At 35.2% G+C, this 22797-nt stretch overlaps 1 protein-coding gene across 1 annotated transcript in view; it reads left to right on the top strand.

Annotated features, from left to right (window-relative positions):
- Positions 1-22797, top strand: part of LOC136035786 (voltage-dependent calcium channel type A subunit alpha-1-like) — a 192280-nt gene that overhangs the window by 39042 nt on the left and 130441 nt on the right. The window contains exons 7-8 of the mRNA XM_065717760.1: positions 8338-8598; positions 21838-21984. Coding sequence (XP_065573832.1) covers positions 8338-8598; positions 21838-21984 — 408 coding nt within the window. The remainder of the gene's footprint in view (positions 1-8337; positions 8599-21837; positions 21985-22797) is intronic.

Below are 22797 nucleotides of genomic sequence, written 5' to 3'. Positions count from 1 at the left end.
ACTATTACTACTTATAACTAACCGCAGCACCAAGCTGCCTGAGGCCAACACAGCTAAGCACGCTCATCCTCCACCCCAATCTCTTCAGAGCCTTCCTCTTTTCACCCTCTCAATGAGTTCCTATTTCCTTTAGATCTTCCCTTATGATATCCTCCTAGTCCAGACGCGAACGATCTGCTTTCCGTTAAGTCCTACATGGTTGGCTGAAAAGCAAGATCTTCGGCAATCCGTCATCCTTCATCCGCTGAACATACCCTAGCCATCTCAACCTATCTTTCGATATAGCCCAGGAAAGCGGGATTGAACCACACTTTTCGTACAGTCTACTGCTTGACATATGATCAGCCAGCCAGGTACCAAGAAAAATCTGTAGGCAATTCCTTTCGAAAACATCTAGTAAATCTTCATCCGCTTTTCGGAGAGCCCATGCTCAGAGCTATATTTGGCCACTGTCATCACTGTACCTTCCAATATTCTATAGTCCTGGTTGCATCTTCCTATTTTTCTAAACTTTTTTTAATTGTGAAAAAAATAGCCTGAGCCTTGGCTATTCTACTTTTCACATCTTCACTGCTCCCATGTTCTTTACTAAAAATACTATCAATGTAAGTAAAGCTGCCAACCTGATCAGTCTTTTCGTTACCCAACGTCATCTTTTCATCTTCACTTATTCTTAGCCTTAGTGACTTAGGCTTCTCAACATTAATTTTCAAGCCTATTCTAGCACCCTGAACTCACAAAACCTCTTAAAGCTCATGCATTTTGCTCACAGTTTTATCAAGGATGCTTAAATCATCAGTATAATCTAAGTCCAGGAGAGTTATTCCTCTCCATTTGATTCCGTGGTCTCCCATATCCTTTCCTGTTCTCCTTAAGACAAAGTCCATCAAAATGATCCAAAGGGGGATAGAACATAGCCCTGCTTAAATTCTGATTTAATACAAAACCAGCTGCAACCTCATTCTCTACCTCAATCGCAGCAGTATTATTCTCGTAAATAGCACTAATCACTTTAATGTATTTCTCTGGTATACCAAATAAGGATTATAGCTTTGCCAAGGCTATTCTAACAATAGAAACGGACTCTTGCTCATAACCTATAAAATTGAGGACGGAAGGCGGTTGACAGCTAAGGCACTTCTAAACTATTAACCTAAGAGTAAAAATTTGGTAGAAAAATCCTCTACCTTTTCTAAAACCGCACTGTTCTTCCCTTAAAACTTTGTCTACAGTATCTGTCAGACTAGAAAGTATCATATTATTCAGTAATTTGCTACCTAGACAGACTAGACTAATGACTCGATAATAACGACAGTCACTCTTATCGCCTTTCTTAAACAGTGGTTTAATTAAGGTTTTCCTAAAATCGTTAGGTACTTCTTTTTTTCAAAAATCATATTCATAATCTCCAATAACTTATTTCTAACCTCGGAGCCACCATATTTGAGAAACTCATTTACCACACTATCAGCATCTTGTGCCTTATTATTTTTTAATACTTATAGTACAGTCACTAATTCTCCTAACGGATGTTAAATCATCCGTATCTCGTACCCCATATCGCTCCGTATCCGTATCTCGTATCGCCAACCCGTATCTTGGGTTAGCACATTCTCAAAATGTTCCAAACATCTCTCCTTAACTCTTTCCTTATCACTAATTGTGGCCCCGTTGATATCTTTAACTGGGACAGGTCCGGATTGAATACTCCCTCTCAATTTTGTTATCATGACAGTATAATATTTTACTATTATGCCGTCTAGCTGTATCTTCCAGATCCTTGGCAATTTATCCATGGCCTCCACTTATCACCTCCTTAGTTCATATTTTAATGCTTTCTCCACTTTCTTTATATTCATTTTGTTTTCATATGATCTATCGCTCAAATAATTCTTGTACAAAACCCTTCTCCTCTCCATTATATATAAATCTTTTTCACTAATATTCCTAGCTGCAGTCTTAGCTTTCTCCCTTAAGACACCATCAGCAACTTTACAAATTGTTTTTTCCAAAATTATTCCAACCATCTTCCACACCGTCAAATTTTAAACTCTGAAGTTTAGCAATTGTTCCCAGGAAGCTTCTCTCAAATTCTCATCGTGGATTTTACTAGCGTCGCAACTTCTCAGAGGTAGTTATCCTTCCGAAATTTCAGATTTTAAATTAACCCTGGACACTACTAGATGGTAATCTTTACTTTTAACATCAATAACAGCACTCCTATATACCCATGTATCTTGTATTAATCCTGCAAGTCTTCGACTTACTATTGCATAATCTATAAGGTTTGCTGTCTTACCGTCACGTGAGTAAAATGTCAACTTATGGAATATTTTATGACCAAACACCGTATTGGCTACAACTAGATTGTTATACTTACGAAATTACAAAAGTTTATAGCCTACATTAAATTCACCTAAACTAGGATACCATCTATCCCCATTTTTACCTAACCGGGCGTTAAAATCTCCTAGTAAAAGCATCATATTTCTACGTGGCACCCTGTCTATTTGCTCCTGTAACTGTAAGTAAAATTCATCACTAGTAGAGTCACTAGTATCTCCGTCAGTCGGTTCAATAGGGGCATATACTACTATAACTCATATCCTGATTCATCTGAGTCACTAGTGTCTCCGTCAGTCGGTTGAACTTTTTAGTCTCAAAATGAGCAATTACTATTATTCATCAAACGTCCCCTAAAAGTCGTAGGATCTTAACGAAATTGACACCATCAGATTCAGCGTATCAGAGAACCCTACTGTCGAAGCTTCAAGCTCCTATCTACAAAAATGTGGAATTTTGTATTTTTTACCAGAAGACAAATCACGGGTGCGTGTTTATTTATTTTTTTTTTATTTTTTTTCCCAGGGGTCATCGTATCGACCAAGTGGTCCTAGAATGTCGCAAGAGGGCTCATTCTAACGGAAATGAAAAGTTCTAGTGCCCTTTTTAAGTGACCAAAAAAATGGAGGGCATCTAGGCCCCCTCCCACGCTCATTTTTTTCCCAAAGTCAACGGATCAAAATTTTGAGATAGCCATTTTGTTCAACATAGTTGAAAACCATAATAACTATGTCTTTGGGGATGACTTACCCCCTACAATCCCTGGGGGTGGGGCTGCAAGTTACAAACTTTGACCAGTGTTTACATATAGTAATGGTTATTGGGAAGTGTACAGACGTTTTCAGGGGGATTTTATTTTGATTGGGGGTGGGGCTGAGGAGAGGGGGCTATGTTGGAGGATCTTTCCTTGGAGGAATCTGTCATGGGGGAAGGAAAATTCAATGACAGGGGCGCAGGATTCTCTAGCATTACTATAAGAAAACAATGAAAAAGAAACATGAAAACGTTTTTTCAAATGAAAGGAAGAAGTAGCATTGAAACTTAAAACGAACAGAGATTATTACGCATATGAGGGGTTCTAAAAATACTTTAGCATAAAGAGCAAAGTATTTAGGAGGAGATAAATACCTTGCTCTTTATGCTAAAGTATTTTTAGTAATTTCAACTATTTATTCTACGGCCTTTCTCATTCAGGGGTCATTCTTAAAGAATTGGGACAAAACTTACGATTTAGTGTAAAGAGCGAGGTATTACCGAGGGTACAAACCCCCTCGTATACATAATAAAAATATAAGGTTATGAAAGTTTGTTACGTAAGTTAATTCTTAAGTTACGTGTATTTTTTACTAATAAAAACGTTCGTTAAAAATTAAAAGTTCTAGTTGCCTTTTTAAGTAACCGAAAAATTGGAGGGCAACTAGGCCTCCTTCTCCACCCCTTATTTCTCAAAATCGTCTGATCAAAACTAAGAGAAAGCCATTTAGCCAAAAAAAGAATTAATATACACATTTCATTTTAATAATTTATGTGCGGAGAGCCAAAACCAAACATGCATTAATTCAAAAACGTTCAGAAATTAAATAAAAAAAAACTAATTTTTTTTAGCTGAAAGTAAGTAGCGACATTAAAACTTAAAACGAACAGAAATTACTCCGTATATGAAATGAGTTGTCCCCTCCGCAATCCCTCGCTCTTTACGATAAAGTTTGACTCTTTGCCACAATTCTAATTTTTAAAACAATTAAAAGCTTTAGCGTAAAGAGCGAGGGATTGCGGAGGGGACAACTCATTTCATATACGGAGTAATTTCTGTTCGTTTTAAGTTTTAATGTCGCTCCTTACTTTCAGCTAAAAAAATTAGTTTTTTTTAATTTAATACCTTCCAAGCCTAAAGAGGACTTTGTAGCTTCCTTATTCATCATGAGCCCTACTCCCTGTCTATGTACTCCATCTTTCCTGACCGAGTAAACAAATTCTATATCGCCTAATTTCATGCTTCATAACCCCTGGGATATGAGTTTTAGGAACTCCAAATACGTCCAGTTCAAACTCTGTGAATTCTTCAGACAAATGTCAATACGACTGTTGTTTTTTAACGTCGTAGTATTCCAAGTTCCAATTTTCATGTTCTTTAAATCATTGAAATTGTTTTGGCCCCAGGAAAAGCAATGATACCGGATACCAGTGCAGGACGGGGATTAACACATCTTTTCATATCTACATCGAAGCGCTTAAGCTGACTTAGAAACGGACAGCAATAAGTCCCCGGGACCTCCTGTATGAATAGAGGCTTTGTGCAATCCTGGGCGCATCTTGGTCACAACATGGTTTTAAGCACTTGGCGATGCTCTTCTATCAGCAGGAGTCGAAGAGCTGCACAGACAGTCTCAAGCCTATTACCTCTGATGCATTGTATATTCATGCCTACAAATATTTTGCTACTACGGGGAAACAGCCGATAGTAGATAAATTAGCTAAGAAGAGGTTTTTCAGCCCGAAAACACCCGTCAAAACAAACAAAGCCCAGAAAAATTATCCATTAATTAGAATCCCTTGTTAATGCTGTGTCGTTTACTAGGCTATAATTTCCCTGAAGGGCGCTACTCCTCAAGTGGGAATAGAGTTGACCGCAAGGTCCCCAGTCTTGCAGGTACCCCGAAAGGGTCGAGGCAGCCCTTAGCAGAGGCCGTTGTTCATAGATCTGGATCTTTCGCCCTTCCGCAGTTGTGCTCCTATAGAGGATACTCCCACGATGGTGTTCTGAGTCACCATGCAATTTAACCCATAACTGGGCGAAGGTTTGTGACTCATGGGACGCATGGACACGCCGTTGAGCCTTGTTGAGTGTATTTTGAGGAACCTTATTCCCCCTTCACCTGTATATATGGCCCTGGGCGAAGATGCCCCGGTTTCTACTACTGACTCACAGGGACAAGGTCCCCCCCCTTGGCCTGTGCCTCCTATGGAGGTACCCTACATGTCTGTTGAGCGTTCCTCTATCACCACCTGGGGACACGCTGGGTGGCCTGGGGGGAGGCCCCTAAAGAGTAGTAGACTCAGTTTAGTGACCTTACTACTCCTATTATTGACCATCACTGCCAATGCTTCAGCTGCAACCATAAATGGAAAAAAGGCTATTGAAAGCTCTTTTCAAGAGAGTTTTCTTGGAAATGTTTAAAGTTTCCGATTTTCTTTTCAATTTTGATTCTCCTAGACCTGATAAGTCCTATCAGTGAAAGTGCCTTTGATTGGCAACCATAGAGCACTTACTTACAACTTTTAAAATATAAAATATAGTTATTTTGACATGATCAATGTTATTAAGGATGAAGCTCCGACAATAATGGACAATACATCAAGGCCATATCCAGGGTAGGGGGTAGTGGGTTTGAACCCCCCGCCCAGAATTTTTGTCTGACTCGTAAGAAAGTAACAAAAACGTTTTTAAACAGATTGTTTATTGAAGTTTTTGTGTTACCCTCCTTCTCTGAAAACATCCCCCCGAAAAACCCCTGGATACGCCACATGATCATGTGCCTCATGATCAACATGATTTTGACATGATCAACGTTATTAAGGATGAAGCTTCGACAATAATGGACAATACGTCAAGGCCGTATCCAGGGGTAGGGGGTAGTGGGTTTGAACCCCCCGCCCAGAATTTTGTCCGACTCGTAAGAAAGTAACAAAAACGTTTTTAAACAGATTGTTTATTGAAGTTTTTGTGTTAACCTCATACTCTGAAAACATCCCCCCGAAAAACTCCTGGATACGCCCTTGCCTTTTATTATGTGCTTCCCCCTTTTCCCCCTTTTTCGTGATTTCTTATGAATTATCCCCTAATAGAAAGCTCAGGTCTCTGAAATCTTCTGAGAATTCGATTTCGTAAAGCTTTAATGAAACATATATATATATATATATATATATATATATATATATATATATATATAATTTATTTATAACCCACAAAGAACATTAAACTGCGGAGTAAACACACAAAAAAAGAAAAAAACAAGACAAAAAACATAACAACATAAATAACATAGCAGCATAACAACATACAACATAAGTAAATTACCTCAATTCAAAAAATGGCCGAAGAGGGTCAAAAACGACAATCATTTGCCGAGTTTTAAGACATATATCTTTAGATAAATGTTTCAGTCGCGAGGGTGCATCAACGATGTCAAGTTTAGAAACGACTGTATGATTCCGATACCACCGAGGCAGACGCAGCAAATAATTGCAATACTTAAAATAACCTGAGCGTATTTTCTTTGTATCCTTCTTGCGAAGGAGGAAAGCAAAACCAGAAAGCATATAAATATAAGCATCTGGTTTATAGGAAAGCATAAACCAGAAAGCATATATACATATATATATATATATATATATATATATATATATATATATATATATATATATATATATATATATATATATATATATATATGTATATATATATATATATATATATATATATATATATATATATATATATATATATATATATATATATAATGAAAATAGAAATCACCCGTGCAATATATATTAACAAATGCAGATTAATATTTGCATACGAATTTTAACAAAAAAGGCAAATAATTGATATATTTTAACTGTGGTCAATTTTCAAGGATATTCCTGAGAATTCAGCTTTTTGGGATGGGGGGGGGGGTGAACCTAGGAATACCCCAGAAACTTGAAAATAGTGGAGGCAATCCTAAAATAATAAATAATTATCGATATTTTAATATAAATTTCTTAGCAGAGTTATCTGATTAATTATCTAATTTATTAAATTTTGACGACTAAAGGTAATATATTTGACTTGTAATTTAGAACTTTTAAAGCTTGAAAAACAAGTAAGTGCTTTTGCATGATTTAGAATTAGGGAATCTAGAACAATAGCTCAATGTAAGGCTCGTACATAAAAGGTGGTTTTGTGGCCCGTGATGGCCCTCAACCAAAGCATCCAGATTTTAGTTAATTTTACTACAATTTTCGTCTTTAGTTTGCCTGTTTGTTCTTGTACCTTTTGGATTCCTCCCCCTCTCCTTCAAAGATCAGTAGTATCAGTTTGATGTCAAATATTTTGATTGTTGCTTTTTGTTTCAAATTTTCTGTATTTTATCGCTCAGTTTGAAATGCCTTCCGGAAAAGAAAATTTTTCACAAGAAGAGCTTTTTATGGTTCAAAATATGCAGAAGATTTCAAGTTTGGTTTGTTAGACCACATGTATATGTGAAATATTATATATATCACAAAATAGATATTTCTTCAAAATAGATATTTCTTCTTATGAATATCAACTTTCATACATGAAATCTTTCTGCAAATTTTGGAATTACCAGAAGGTTCTTTTGTCTTTATTTGACTGAAAATAAAAGATGAAAATTTGATAGTTCATGCCCAAGGAAAAAAGTATATTTATGCTATCATAAAGATTTGCTTTTGAAGAATAAGAAAAATTGACTGTCTAATTTTAATTTATTTTTCCTAGATTTTGATACACCCTAAAATATGTTTGCTTTTAAACAAATGATCTTATGACAAGAAAATATATTGAACTTTGTCTAGTTTTAAGCATCTTTTTTATTGTAACAAACATTTGTTTGAATTTTTTATTTGAACTTGTAACATTACCATCTTTTACTGCTTCTATGTAAAACAAAAAGACGACTAAATTTTTTTCTTAAAAACAAAAATGTTGTCAAATTAAATTAAAAGATTTTAAGTTCCAAAGGAATATGGTTTCAAAATGAAACTTCACATATAAAGCAGTAATTTATTTTAAAAAGATAATTTTAAAAATTTGCAAAAATTCGCTATCTATATCTTGTAAATAATATTTTCAGTAATGAATTAATTATGCATCATTAAAAAAATATATAGTCAGTGAGTTATTTATAAGTTTGCCATGAAAAGCTAATTGTATTTTTTTTCATTAGCTTACGAAAAAAACTAATAATTTTTAATTTTGTTCAAAAATAGGGGAAGTTCGACCGGTCAAAATCTGAGCACAATCAAGTCTCTCCGAGTGCTCCGAGTTCTTCGACCTTTGAAGACAATCAAACGAGTTCCAAAATTGAAAGCTGTCTTTGATTGCGTTGTCAACTCCCTGAAGAACGTATTTAATATTCTCATTGTCTACATGCTTTTCCATTTTATCTTTGCTGTTGTTGCTGTGCAGCTTTTCAATGGAAAGTTCTTTTACTGCACCGACGAAAGCAAAATGACAGCAGCAGATTGTCAGTAAGTTACTTTTTTTATTACTGTTAAATATAAACACTGATAAATTCCGACTTATAAATCGATTCTGGTAAAAAAGGACATTTTCTTTTTTCTTTTTTGTGTGTGAAGATATAAGGTTTAAAAGAAGAAAGTGAACAGAAATAGACATCAGATTGTCAATATTATCAATTTTCTTTTCACTGTAAAGCCAAGCACTGACGGAAGTTGACAGCGACCTTGTAGCAGGGACCTTGAAATCGTATAATGAAATAAATTAAGGGTGGACATTGTGCTTGAAAGATGAAATCAAAGAGAATGATATTCTTAGGGTCATCGAGTCAGTATGGGTTTCCGACAGCCAGATTTTGTGTCACCTAATGAAAAAAAAAGTTGTTTGGCAGATGTTCTCTTTAAAAGAGGAAAAGAAAAGGATGAAAATAAATTAAAGTGATAGTTTCATGTTGTCAATAGGGGATCATTTATCTATCACTTCAAAGCTAGGTTTCGATATTTGTTGTCAACAATTGCTTCGGCAACCGGATCCGCTTTACCCTATGAAAATATTAAATAAAAAAACAAGTTTTTTAACTGAAAGTAAGCAGCAATATTGAAACTCAAAACGAACATAAATTATTCGTATAAGAAGGGTTGCACCCTCCTCAATACCTTGCTCTTTACGCTAAAGTTGTAGGTGTTTTTTAAAAAGCTTCCTATTCTACTTAAACGGCCCCTGAGTTTCAGTAGCCGTTCTTAAAAATCTGAGCCAACAGTCAAACTGTAGCGTAAAGAGCAAGGTATTGAGGAGGGAATAACCCTTCATATACGAAACAGTTTCTGTTCGTTTTGAATTTTAATATTGCCCTTACTTTCAGTATTAAAAAACTCGTTTTAATTGAGTTTCTGGTCGATTTTTCAAATCGTCCAACGTAAAGTGCATTACGTTTGATTTTTCAAATTTCGTCCAACGTAATGTGCACCCCCTTGATCAAATTCCCTCCAAACAGTTCCACCCTTGCTTAAAATCCCCACTGCCTGTAAAATTTCTTGCCGACGATTCAGCCTGAAAAATTCTACTTAGCATACTTTCATTTGAAAAACACTTTAATCTCTAATTGGTTCTTGATCACTCCCAAAATTTCCCCTTTCGGATCCAGGAAATTAAGACACACGGAAAATAGCCCCCAGATATATCCCCCGGAACATCTTCACTTGCAAAGCTGAGTTGCCAAAGAGTAAGACAATTAAAAATAATTTTGTACAGGAATTCTGTCAAATCCCCTAGTTTAAAATCTCCCCTGGAAAATTCCCTCCCCCCGGATATTTTCATCCGCGAGGAAGATTTTGTGTTCTCCCATTGCCTTTGCTGTGCCCCTTAGGAAAGACTCAATTAAAATTATCCATTTAAGTCGGGATAGGACGTAGCCCTGCCTAACTCGCGATCAAACAGTTCTTGATAACAAAATGCAAAGAATTTTTAATGCTGATTTTGAATATATAAGTTTCATCAATTTTAGTCTTATCCATCAAATGTTACGATCATGACAAAATTTGCCTTATTTTTGAAAATAGGAGGAAACATCCTCCTAAGAGTCATAGAATCTTAACAAAAATCACACCGTCAGATTCAGCGTATCAGGGAACACTACTGTAGAAGTTTCAAGCTCCTATTTAAAAAAAATGTGGAATTTTATATTTTTTGCCAGAAGATAGATCTCGGATGTGTGTTTATTTGTTTGTTTGTTTGTTGTTGTTTTTTTGTTGTTGTTTTTTTTCTCTAGGGATGATTGTATCGACCCATTAGTCCTAGAATGTCGCACAGGACTCTTTCTAACGGAAATTAAGAGTTCTAGTGGCCTTTTCAAAAAATTGGAGGGAACCTAGGTCCCCTCCCACGCACATCTTTCTCCAAAGTCACCGGATAAAAATTTTGAGATAGCCATTCTGTTCAACTTAGTCGAAAACCTATTAACTCTGTCAATAGGGACGAATTAATCCTCCACAGTCCACGGGGAGGGGCTGGAAGTTACAAACTTTTAATATTGTTCACATATACTAATGGTTATTATAAAGTGTAGAGACCTTTTCAGGGGGAATTTTCCGCGTTGGGTGAGAAATGGTTGTAGGGAGGGGGTTACACGAGAGGATCTTTCAATGGGGGAATTTATCATGAGGGAAGAGAATTTCCATGAAGGGGGTGCTGGATTTTCTAATATTATTTTAAAAAAAACAATAAGAAAATAAATAAAAAAATTCCAACTGGGAGTAATGAGCAGCATTAAAACTTAAAACGAACATAAAATATTACGTATATTAGGTGGTTCGTCCCCTCCACAATACCTTGCTCTTTACGCTAAAGTATTTTTAGTAGTTTCAACTATTTATTCTACGGCCTTTGTGATTCAGGGGTTGTTCTTAAAGATTTGGGACACAATTCCATCTTTAGTGTAAAGGGTGCTGTATGGACGAGGGGGCGAACCCCCTCATATACATAAGATACACAAATATAGAAGTTCGCTACGTAAGTTAACTTGTAAGGTACGTATGTTTATTAATAACAAAAACGTGTGTAAAAAAATAAAAAAAGCTAGTTGTAGTTTTAAGTTGCCAAAAATGGGTGGCAACTAGGCCTCTTCTCCAACCCCTTTTTGTAGCAAAATCGTCGGATTAAAAACTATAAGAAAGCCATTCAGCAAAACCATATTAATATGTAAATTTCGTTCAACTAATTTATGTCCAGTGAGCCAAAATCAAAACCAATCTTAATTCATAAACGTTCAGAAATCAAATTAAAAAAACAATTTTTTTAAACTGCGAGTTAGGAGCGACATCAAACTTAAAACGAACAGAAATTATTCCATATATGAAAAGGGGTGATTCCCTTCTCAACGCCACGCTCTTTACGCTAAAGTTTTGGTCAATGTTCCTATTACCTGAACAATTGTTTAGGGTCATGAAGCTATTTCTAATAGATGCATTTTGACTTTTTGAACATCTTTTCTCTCTTGCAAAACTACCGAAAACTCACCGTTATGGAGTTATTCCGGCCCAAATATTCTTGCATTTACACATATAGAACTGTAATCATTTTCGTTTTCGTTGATCGGATATTTGAAATCGCGAATCTGTAATAGTTTAGAAACAAATTTGGGCTATATATTTGCACATTAGGGGGGGGGGTAAAGCATAGCATATATTAAATACGTAAACTAACCATTGCTGTATTTGATATATGCTATGCTTTACCCCCCCCCTAATGTGCAAATATATAATAACTCCATAACAGTTTTTTTTATTGTTTTAAAAATTAGAGTTGTGACAAAGAGTTAAACTTTAGTGTAAAGAGCGGGGTGTTGAGGAGTGGACAAGCCCTTTTATATACATAATAATTTGTGCTCGTTTTGAGTTTCAATATGGCTCCTTACTTGCAGTTAAAAAAAACTTGTTTCTTTTTAATAATGCCGAAGACCACACTGCCTTTCCATAATACAACCACAGAAGAGAGAATAATGAGGACTTCTTTCCCAAGACATTGAACCAACAAAACCTATTTGAATATTTTGACCCTATATCTAAGGGCCGTCTTCAGCAAAGAAAAAAATAAACAATAAAACACTTACAATAAAAGCTCTCGGCTAAAAATCCTTTTTTTAAAAAACAGCCTTGGCATCATTACTTCTTAACCAAAAGTTCAGCCAAGACTGTGTGATAAAAGCTAACATTTTACAAGCTAAAAAGGTTCATTCATTGAACTAACTGTATTTATTAAAAATTGGAATAATTTCTTATTGCGATATTTGCCTTCTCTGCATCTAATCTTGTAGTTCTTTTGGGATTGGGCTTGTTTTTATTCGTTCTTATTTTTGTTTTATTTTGAATTATATTATTTTCTATAATTAATTTTGTGTACATAGGGTTGAGTGTGTATTCACCCAAGTCTCTATTTAGGGATGTATTATTATTTAAGTTTGTTGGAAACTTGGAAATTGGGCCCTGGATTCGTATTTTTTGGGGGCGTTTCACGGACGACGTTATTTCAGTTTGGAATAATGGCGAAAGTGAACTTAAACGTTTTCTAGAACATTTAAATACTTACGATAGAAACCCGCAATTCACTCTAGAAACCGAAGCAGATGGAAAAATACCTTTTTTAGACGTATTGATAATACGCAGTGTGAATAAACTTGATTTTATGGTTTACAGAAAACCTAAGCATAATAATAGACACCTTCACTTCAAATCTAACCATCCTCCACAGATTAAAAGAGGTGTGGTAATATCTCTTGTGGATAGAGTACTTAATATTTGTTCAGAGCCGTTTGTTAAAAGAAAATTAAGTTTTATTACAGACATACTTTTTGGCAACGGGTACCCAATTTCTCTCATAAATACTATTATTGCTCAAAGATTAAATACGCATTCTTTTAAAGCCTTAAATCACACACCAGAAAACGATTCGAATAAACCCACAAGCACGATTTACCTACCTTATATTCCGAAAATTACTTCAAAACTGAAAAAAGTTTGTTTAAAAAACAATTTACGTGTTTTATTCACAAGTAATTTAAGTATAATGAATCTTCTCAATTTTAGTAAGGATAAAACCCCAGTTATTCGTCTAAGAGGGGTGTATCAAATACCATGTAGTTGTAGAAATTATTACATTGGTCGAACCCACCAAAATTTAGGAACAAGATTACAGTAACACAAAAAAAAGAATTGAAAAAGCATTAGAATCTAGAAATAAATCCATATCTTTCGATTCAGCTTTAAGCAATCATATTTTTGAAAATCCAAACAATTATGTTCTATTTGACGATACAATTCTAATTAGCAATGGCCTAGGAATTAAACAAACTGTCCGCGAGGCAATCGAAATCAAACGAAACTTAAATAATAATACATCCCTAAATAGAGACTTTGGTGAATACACACTCAACCCTATGCACACAAAATTAATTATAAAAAATAATATAATTCAAAATAAAACAAAATTAGGAACGAATAAAAACAAACCCAAACCCGAAAGAACTACAAGATTAGCTGCAGAGAAGGCAAATATCGCAATAAGAATTTATTCCAGTTTTTAATAAATACAGTTAGTTCAATGAATGAACCTTTTTAGCTTGTAAAATGTTAGCTTTTATCACACAGTCTTGGCTGAACTTTTGGTTAAGAAGTAATGATGCCAAGGCTATTTTTTTTTTTTAATGGATTTTTAGCCGAAAGCTTTTATTGTAAGTGTTTTATTGTTTATTATTTTCTTTGCTGAAGAAGGGCCTTAGATATAGGGCCGAAATATTCAAATAGGTTTTGATGGTTCACTGTCTTGGGAAAGTAGTCCTCATTATTCTCTCTTCTGTGGTTGTATAACTTGTTTTTTTTATTTAATTTAATAAGAAACAAGCTACTAACCTCATTTCCTACCCTAACCACTGCAATGTTGTTCTCGTACATGGCACTAATCACCTTGATGAATTTATCTGGTATACCATATGACCTTCGCTAAAGGTCTTCTATCAGCTTTATCAAATACTTGCTCATAATCTATAATACTAAGAACTAAAGGGGTTGATGACTCAGCACTTTTTAATTATTAATCTAAGAGTTAAAATTTGATTATCGCATCCTTCCTATAACCACACTGTTCTTCTCTTAAAACTTCATATACAGCATCTTCAAGTCTGAAAGTATCATCATAATAAGTAATATTTTTCCTATAAAAACCAGACTAATGTCGCTATAATTACCACGCTCACTCTTATCACCTGTCTAATGGAGGGCCTAATTAGAGGTTTCCAAAGACCACTAGGTACTTCACCTTTTTCAAAAATCAACTAAAAAATCTTCAGAAACTTATCTCTAACCTCACAACCACCGTATTTGAAATACTCACTTACCACACTATCAGCACTTGGGGTGTTAGTGTGTGTTTTTTATCCTTTTAGTTCTGTAACTAATTTATCTTCACGAAATAAATCTTCATTCACATGAGTCACAAGTGTCAAAAAATTTTTTATTTTTCTCAATATCTGTTTGTGTAAGTCTATCAAACAGTTCGTTGTAACGATCTGTAGTAAGGAGCGACCCGGCTCAATAGTAACCAAAACTCTAAAAAATGGATATCAATAGCTACATCAAAAGAATCGCATTTTAATGCTGATTTTAAATATATGAGTTTCATCAAGTTTAGTCTTACCCATCAAAAGTTACGAGCCTGAGAAAATTTGCATTATTTAAGAAAATAGGAGGAAACACCCAATAAAAGTCGTAGAATCTTAACAAAAATGACACCATCAGATTCAGCGTATCAGAGAACCCTACTGTAGAAGTTTCAAGCTCCTATCTACAAAAATGTGGAATTTTGTATTGTTTGCCAGGAGACAAATCACGGGTGCGTGTTTATTTGTTTGTTTTTTTTTGTTTTTTAAGTGACCAAAAAAATTTGAGGGCATCTAGGCCCCCTCCCACGCTCATTTTTCCCAAAGTCAACGGATCAAAATTTTGAGATAGCCATTTTGTTCAGCATAGTCGAAAACCATAATAACTATGTCTTTGGGTATGACTTACTCCCCCACAATCCCTGGGGGAGGGGCTGCAAGTTACAAACTTTGACCAGTGTTTACATACAGTAATGGTTATTGGGAAGTGTACAGACGTTTTCAGGGGGATTTTATTTTGTTTGGGGGTGGGGCTGAGGGGAGGGGGCTATGTTGGAGGATCTTTCCTTGCAGGAATCTGTCATGGGGGAAGAAAAATTCAATGAAAAGGGCGCAGGATTTTCTAGCATTACTATAAGAAAACAATGAAAAATAAACATGAAAACGTTTTTTCAAATGAAAGGAAGGAGTAGCATTGAAACTTAAGACGAACAGAGATTATTACGCATATGAGGGGTTCTAAACATACTTTAGCATAAAGAGCGAGGTATTTAGGAGGAGATAAATACCTCGCTCTTTATGCTAAAGTATTTTTAGTAATTTCAACTATTTATTCTACGGCCTTTCTGATTCAGGGGTTATTCTTAAAGAATTGGGACAAAACTTACGATTTAGTGTAAAGAGCGAGGTATTAACGAGGGTACAAACCCCCTCGTATACATAATAAAAATATAAGATTATGAAAGTTTGTTACGTAAGTTAATTCTTAAGTTACGTGAATATTTACTAATAAAAACGTTCGTTAAAAATTAAAAGTTCTAGTTGCCTTTTTAAGTAACCGAAAAATTGGAGGGCAACTAGACCTCCTTCTCCAACCCTTATTTCTCAAAATCGTCTGATCAAAACTAAGAGAAAGCCATTTAGCCAAAAAAAGAATTAATATACAAATTTCATTTTAATAATTAGTGTGCGGAGAGCCAAAACCAAACATGCATTAATTCAAAAATGTTCAGAAATTAAATAAAAAAAAACTAATTTTTTTAGCTGAAAGTAAGGAGCGACATTAAAACTTAAAACGAACAGAAATTATTCCGTATATGAAATAGGTTGTCCCCTCCGCAATCCCTCGCTCTTTACGCTAAAGTTTGACTCTTTGCCACAATTCTACTTTTTAAAACAATTAAAAACTTTAGCGCAAAGAGCGAGGGATTGCGGAGGGAAAACCCATTGCATATACGGAGTAATTTCTGTTCGTTTTAAGTTTTAATGTCGCTCCTTACTTTCAGCTAAAAAAATTATTTTTTTTTTTTAATCACGGTATAGATCCTTCTCTACATGTTCTGCCCATCTTTCTTTAACTCTTTACTTATCACTAACTTTGGCTCTGTTTCTAGATTGAATAAAAAAAAACAAGTTTTTTTAACTGAAAGTAAGGAGCGACATTAAAAGTAACAAACGAAAAGAAATTACTCTATATATGAAAGCGGCTGTTCCCTCCTCAATGCCCCGTTCTTTCCGCTAAAGTTTGACTCTTTCACTCAAATCTACGTTTTAAAACGGTAAAAAAAATTAGCGTAAAGAGCGGGATGTTGAGGAGGGAACAGCCTCTTTCATATACGGAGTAATTTTTGTTCGTTTGAAGTTTTAATGTCACTCCTTACTTTCAGTTAAAATTTTTTTTTTTTTATTTAACTTCTGAACGTTTTTGAATTAATGCATGTTTTGATTTTGGCTCTCCGCAATACTTAAAACGAAATTTGTATATTAGTTTTTTTTTGGCTAAATGGCTTTCTCTTAGTTTTGATGGGACGATTTTGAGAAAGAAGGGGTGGGGGAGGAGGCCTAGTTGCCCTTCAATCTTTTAGTCAAACAGTTCGTGGTAACGAACTGTATTAAGGAGCGATCCAGCTCAATAGTAACCGAAACTCTAAAAATCGGAATTTTGATACCAATAGTTACATCAAAAGAATTGAATTTTATTGCTGATTTTAAATATATAAGTGTCATCAAGTTTAGTCTTAAGCATCAAAAGCCACGAGCCTGAGAAAATTTGCCTTATTTTAGAAAATAGGGGGAAACACCCCCTAAAAGTCATAGAATTTTAACATAATTCACACCATCAGACTCAGCGTATCAGAGAATCATATTGTAGAAGTTTGTCGCAAGAGGGCTCATTCTAATAGAAACTCAAAGTTCTAGTGCCCTCTTTAAGTGAAAAAAAATGGAGGGCACCTAGACCCCCTCCCACGTGTATTTTTCACCAAAGTCACTGGATCAAAATTTTGAGATAGTCATTCTGTTCAGCTCAGTCGAAAACTTAATAACTATGTCTCCGGGGAAAACTTCATCCCCAACAGTCCCCGGGGGAGGCTGTAAGTTACAAACTTTGACCATTGTTTTCATACAGTAATGGTTATTATGAAGTGCACAGACATTTTCAGGGGGACTTTTTTGCGTTATGGAGGGGTCGGGTAGGGGGTTACATGGGAGGATCTTTCCATGGAGGAATTTATCATGAGGGAAGAGAATTTTCATGAGGGGGCGCAGGATATGCTAGCATATTTAAAAAAAAACAATGAGAAAATAAATAGAAAAATTCCACTGGAAGTAACGAGCAGCATTAAAACTTGAAACAAACTTAAAATATTACGTTCATAGGGGGGCTCGTCTCTTCCGCAATTGCTCTTTACGCTAAAGTCTTTTTAGTAATTTCAACTATTCATTCTACGGCCTTTGTGATTCAGGGGTCATTCTTAAAGAATTGGTACAAATTGAAGCTCTAGTGCAAAGAGTGAGGTATTGATGAGGGGGTGAACCCCCTCAGATACGTAATAAAAATACACAAACATAGAAGTTCATTACGTAAGTTAGTTCGTAAGTTACGTATATTTATTACTAACAAAAACGTTCGCAAAAAAATGAAAATTCTAGTCGCATTTTTAAGTAGCCAAAAATCGGTGGCAAAATAGACCTCTTCTCCCACCCCTTTGTCTAATCAAAATCTTCAGATCAATACTATGAGAAAGCTATTTAGAAAAAAAAATAAAGTACAAACTTCGTTTTAATTATTCATGTGCGGTGAGCCAAAATCAGAACATGCATTAATTCAAAAACGTCCAGAAATTATATAAAAAAAGAAGTTTTTTTTTAACGGCAAGTGAGGAGCGACACTAAAACTTTAAACGAACAGAAATTGTTCCGTATATGAAATGGGTTGTCCCCTCCTCTACGCCTCGCTCTTTACGCTAAAGTTTTTATTGTTTGAAAAAGTGGAGTTGTGACAAAGAGTCAAACTTTAGCGTAAAGAGCGAGGCGTTGTGTAGGGGACAACCCCTTTCATATACGGAACAATTTTTCTTCGTTTTTAGTTTCAATGTCACTCCTTACTTGCAGTTAAAAAAAACATGTTTTTTTTTATTTAATTGCTTAAAAAGGCAACTAGAACCACTAATTTTTTACGGGCTTTTTTATTAGTAAAAAACGTACGTAACTTACGAATTAACTTATGTAACGAACTTCTATACTCATATATTTATATTACCTATATGAGGGGGTTTGCCCCCTCGTTAATACCTTTCCCTTTACACTAAATCTTAAATTTTGTCCAAATTCTTTCAGAATAACCCTTGAATCACAAAGGCCGTAGAATAAATAGTTGAAATCACTAAAAATACTTTTGCGCAAAGAGCAGGTATTTAGGAGGAGATAAACCCCTTATATGCGTAATAGTTTCTATTCGTTTTGTTTTAATGCTTCTCCTTACTTTCAGTTGACAAAACTTTTTCATATTTATTGTTTCATTGTTTTTTGTTTTAAATAATGCTAGAGAATCCTCTGCCCCCTTCATAGAAATTCTCTTCTCCCATGACAAATTCCTCCATGGAAAGATCTTCCCGCGTAACTCCCTCCCCTCAAGCCCCTCCCCAACAGGGAAAAATTCCCTGAAAACGTTTGTACACTTCCCAATAACCATTACTATATGTAAACACTGGTCAAAGTTTGTAACTTACAGCCCCTTCCCTGGGGAATGTGAGGGATAATTCGTCCTAGAGATATAGTTATCAGGCTTTTCGACTATGCCGAACGAAATGGCTACCTCAAAATTTTGATCCGTTGACTTTGGGAAACAATGAGCGTGGGAGGGGGTCTAGGCACCCTTCAAATTTTTGATCACTTAGAAAGGGCACTATAACTTTTGATTTCCGTTAGAGTGAGCTCTCTCAAAACATTCTAGGACCCGTGGGTCGATACGATCACCCGTGGGAAAAAGAAAAAAAACAAATAAACACGCATCCGTGATAGGTCATCTGGCAAAAAATACGAAATTCAACATTTTTTGTAGATTGGACCTTGAAATTTCTTCTATAGGGTTCTCTGATACGCTGAATGCGATGGTGCGATCCTATGACTTTTAGGGGGTGTTACCCCCTATTTTCCAAAATAAGGCAAATTTTCTCAGGCTCGTAACTTTTGATGACAAAGACTAAATTTGATGAAACTTATATATTTAAAATCAGCATAAAAATTCAATTCTTTTGATATATATTTTAGCATCGAAATTCCGTTTTTTAGAGTTTCGTTTACTATTGAGCCGGGTGGCTCCTTACTACAGTTCGTTACCACGAACTGTTTGAAAGATACAAGTTTTTACTTTTTTAGGTTTCTTTTGGGTCTGAAATAAAAAAAAAGGCATGTTATACTTCTAATGGTTTATCATCCTATTTTCCACAAACCTTGTCTTGTTTTTTAAAAAAAAGTGTCACTGCTAGGAATTTTTGAAAAGGGAATCCCCTGTCAAACTTCTTTGCTAGAATCTATTGTGATAAACTTAAATTTAATAAATGTGTGTAATTTGAATCAGTGCCGAAAGAGGAATCTTTTCAATTATTTAGAAGGATAAAACAAAATTAAAAGTATCATCGTTTTTTCTAAATTTTTATATTAAGTCCTTCCTGAACCTTTCCCAAGCTTAAAGTCTCCTATTATATATATATATATATATATATATATATATATATATATATATATATATATATATATATATATATATATATATATATATATATATATATATATATATAATAGAAAATTGAATATAAAGAAAGTGGAGATAGCATTAAAATATGAACTAAGGAGGTGTGAAGTGGATGTCATGAATAAAATTGCCGAGGATCTCAAAGATAGAGCTAGATGACATAATAGTAAAATATTATACTGGTTAATAAATTGAGAGGGAGAAGTCCATCCGGACTTATCCCGGTTAAAGATAGAAATGGAGCCACAAATTATTGATAAGGAAAGAGTTAAAAAGAGATGGGCGGAACATTATGAGAATGAGCTAAACCGTGATAGAGCTGCAGGAAAAGATATATAGGAAAGTGAAGAGGTTTGTGATAGCTTGGATGCAAAGGAAGATTTGTTTTGTGAGGAAGAATTGGTGACTGCACTGAAAGGATTAAAAAACAATATGGTTCTAGGTGCTGATAGTGTGTTAAATGAGTTTCTTAAATATGTTGAATCTGAGGTCAGAAATAAGTTAGATACTGAATATGATTTTTGAAAAAGGGGAAGTACCTAAAGATTTTAAGAAAACCTTATTTAAACCAATGTATAAGAATGGTTATAGGAGTGTATGTGGTAATTATCGAGGCATTAGTCTGGTCTCTGTAGGTAGAAAATTACTTACCAATATGATACATTTTAGACTGAGAGATGCTGTAGAAAAAGTTTTAAGAGAAGAACAGTGTGGTCTTAGAAAAGGTAGAGGATGTGTCGAACAAAGTTTCACTCTTAGGTTAATAATTAAGCAGTGCCTGAGTTTTCAAACACCTTTGGTCTTCAGTTTTAAAAATTGTGAGTTAGCGTCTGATTCTGTTGATAGAAGAGCTTTAGCAAAGGTTTTATTCTTATATGGTATATTTGACAAATACATTAGATTGATTAGTGCTATGTACGAGAATAACACTGCTACGGTTAAGGTAGGAAATGAGGCTAGAAGCTGGTTTTGTATTAAATCAGGATTTAGGCAGGGTTGTGTTCTATCCCTCTTTAGGAGTGCAGGAAAGGTGATGGAAGATCGCAGAATCAAATGGGGGGGGCCTCTCCTTCACTTAGATTATGATGATGATGTAAGCATCCTAGATGAAAGTGTGAACAAAATAAAAGAATTTTTAGAGATTTTTCAAGTTCAGGGTGCTAGGATAGGTTTCAAAATTAATGTTAAGAAGACATTTTTTGACATTAATATTTTGTTAAGAAGACTGTTTAGTTTTTGGTGAAAAATCACTGGCACCACTCCAGTGAGCTCAAATTAGGTCTTCGAGGGTGATCTGCAGCACTAATTGAGCACCATTATATATAAAAGACTTGGGAGAGCCTCAAGTCTCATAGTGGGAGACTTGATGTGGCATCAACGTCTTTTTTCCACAAACCTATCTACTACTCTCCCTCTAACGCAATATCTCGAATAGCAACAGAAGTTGGCCGATATCAGAATATCAGACTAGCAACAGTTGGCCGAGCGAATGGCGTGGAGCGCAATACGGTCAGATTAACGACAAAAGGAAACTTCCCACACTGACATCTTGAAGGGCTTGTAAAACGCGGCGCTGCTACTTCGACTGATCTGTTGGGGAAGACTATTCTAGGAAACTTTTTTATTGGCGCCTTCAAAAGAAAGTTCAACATACTTATTCCAGCAAAGTAACTGGGTAAAAAGTTGACTATTGGCAATCAGGCCATAATTTTTTAAGCCTGTGGCCATGAATGGTGTCATAAAAAGAGTTAACAAACCTGCCTCCAAAATATGGACGAAATTTATCGTATTCCTCTGAGATTTTACATTGGTGAATAGCCTATTCAAATGATTTTTTTTTATTTTCAGAGGCGAATATTTTGTCTATGAATTCGGGACTGATAAGCTACCCGAAGTAAGAAAGCGAGAGTGGACATCTCGTTTATTCCATTATGATAATGTATTTGCTGCAATGCTTACACTCTTCGCAGTACAAACTGGAGAAGGGTGGCCAATGTAAGTAGAATTTTGTTGCTAAATTTGCACATTTTTTTTCTTTTATGGTATTCGGGGATTGACCAGCTCTCTCCCCAAAGAAATCGAAAGAAATGCATATAAGTGTATTTTTTGTCAAAATTTAAGCCAAAAGGAAGTCAGTTTCTTGTATAGGGTCTTCGGCAATGGCGATTTTAATGGTATACCTTGTGTTTTGATCAGACGCCATTTTTGAGAGGTTTCACGATATTTTTCAAAATTCCTATCAATTAGTTTTTATACCATTCCTGAATAAAAAAGAATATTTTTTCCCACTTTTTTAATGCATTTTTTAATTTTTTTTTTTTACTATGGGCTAAGGTTCGTTCTTTACTAGGTTACAGCTGCCGCTGCAACGATGAATGTTTGAATAACAATCTTCTAAGGTTTCAATCACATTCATGCCACCGAACAAAATAGAATTGCTAGCCCTTCCCCTTTCTGAATCCAAATCTGGCAAACGGCCATGAATGGTGCTAGCCCTTCCCCTTTCTGAATCCAAATCTGGCAAGCGGCCATGAATGGTGCTAGCCATTCCCCTTTCTGAATCCAAATCTGGCAAACGGCTATGAATGGTGCTAGCCCTTCCCCTTTCTGAATCCAAATCTGGCAAACGGCTATGAATGGTGCTAGCCCTTCCCCTTTCTGAATCCAAATCTGGCAAACGGCCATGAATGGTGCTAGCCCTTCACCTTTCTGAATCCAAATCTGGCAAACGGCTCCAATTGTATTCACTAAATTATACTGATGGTAGCCATTATATGTACTTTCATACTAATTAGTCAAATAATCGTG

This window comes from Artemia franciscana, chromosome 14, assembly GCF_032884065.1.
Source record: "Artemia franciscana chromosome 14, ASM3288406v1, whole genome shotgun sequence".
Taxonomy (NCBI): domain Eukaryota; kingdom Metazoa; phylum Arthropoda; class Branchiopoda; order Anostraca; family Artemiidae; genus Artemia; species Artemia franciscana.
Note: the sequence above shows the minus strand (reverse complement) of the source record. Positions and strands in the feature narration are given on the sequence as shown.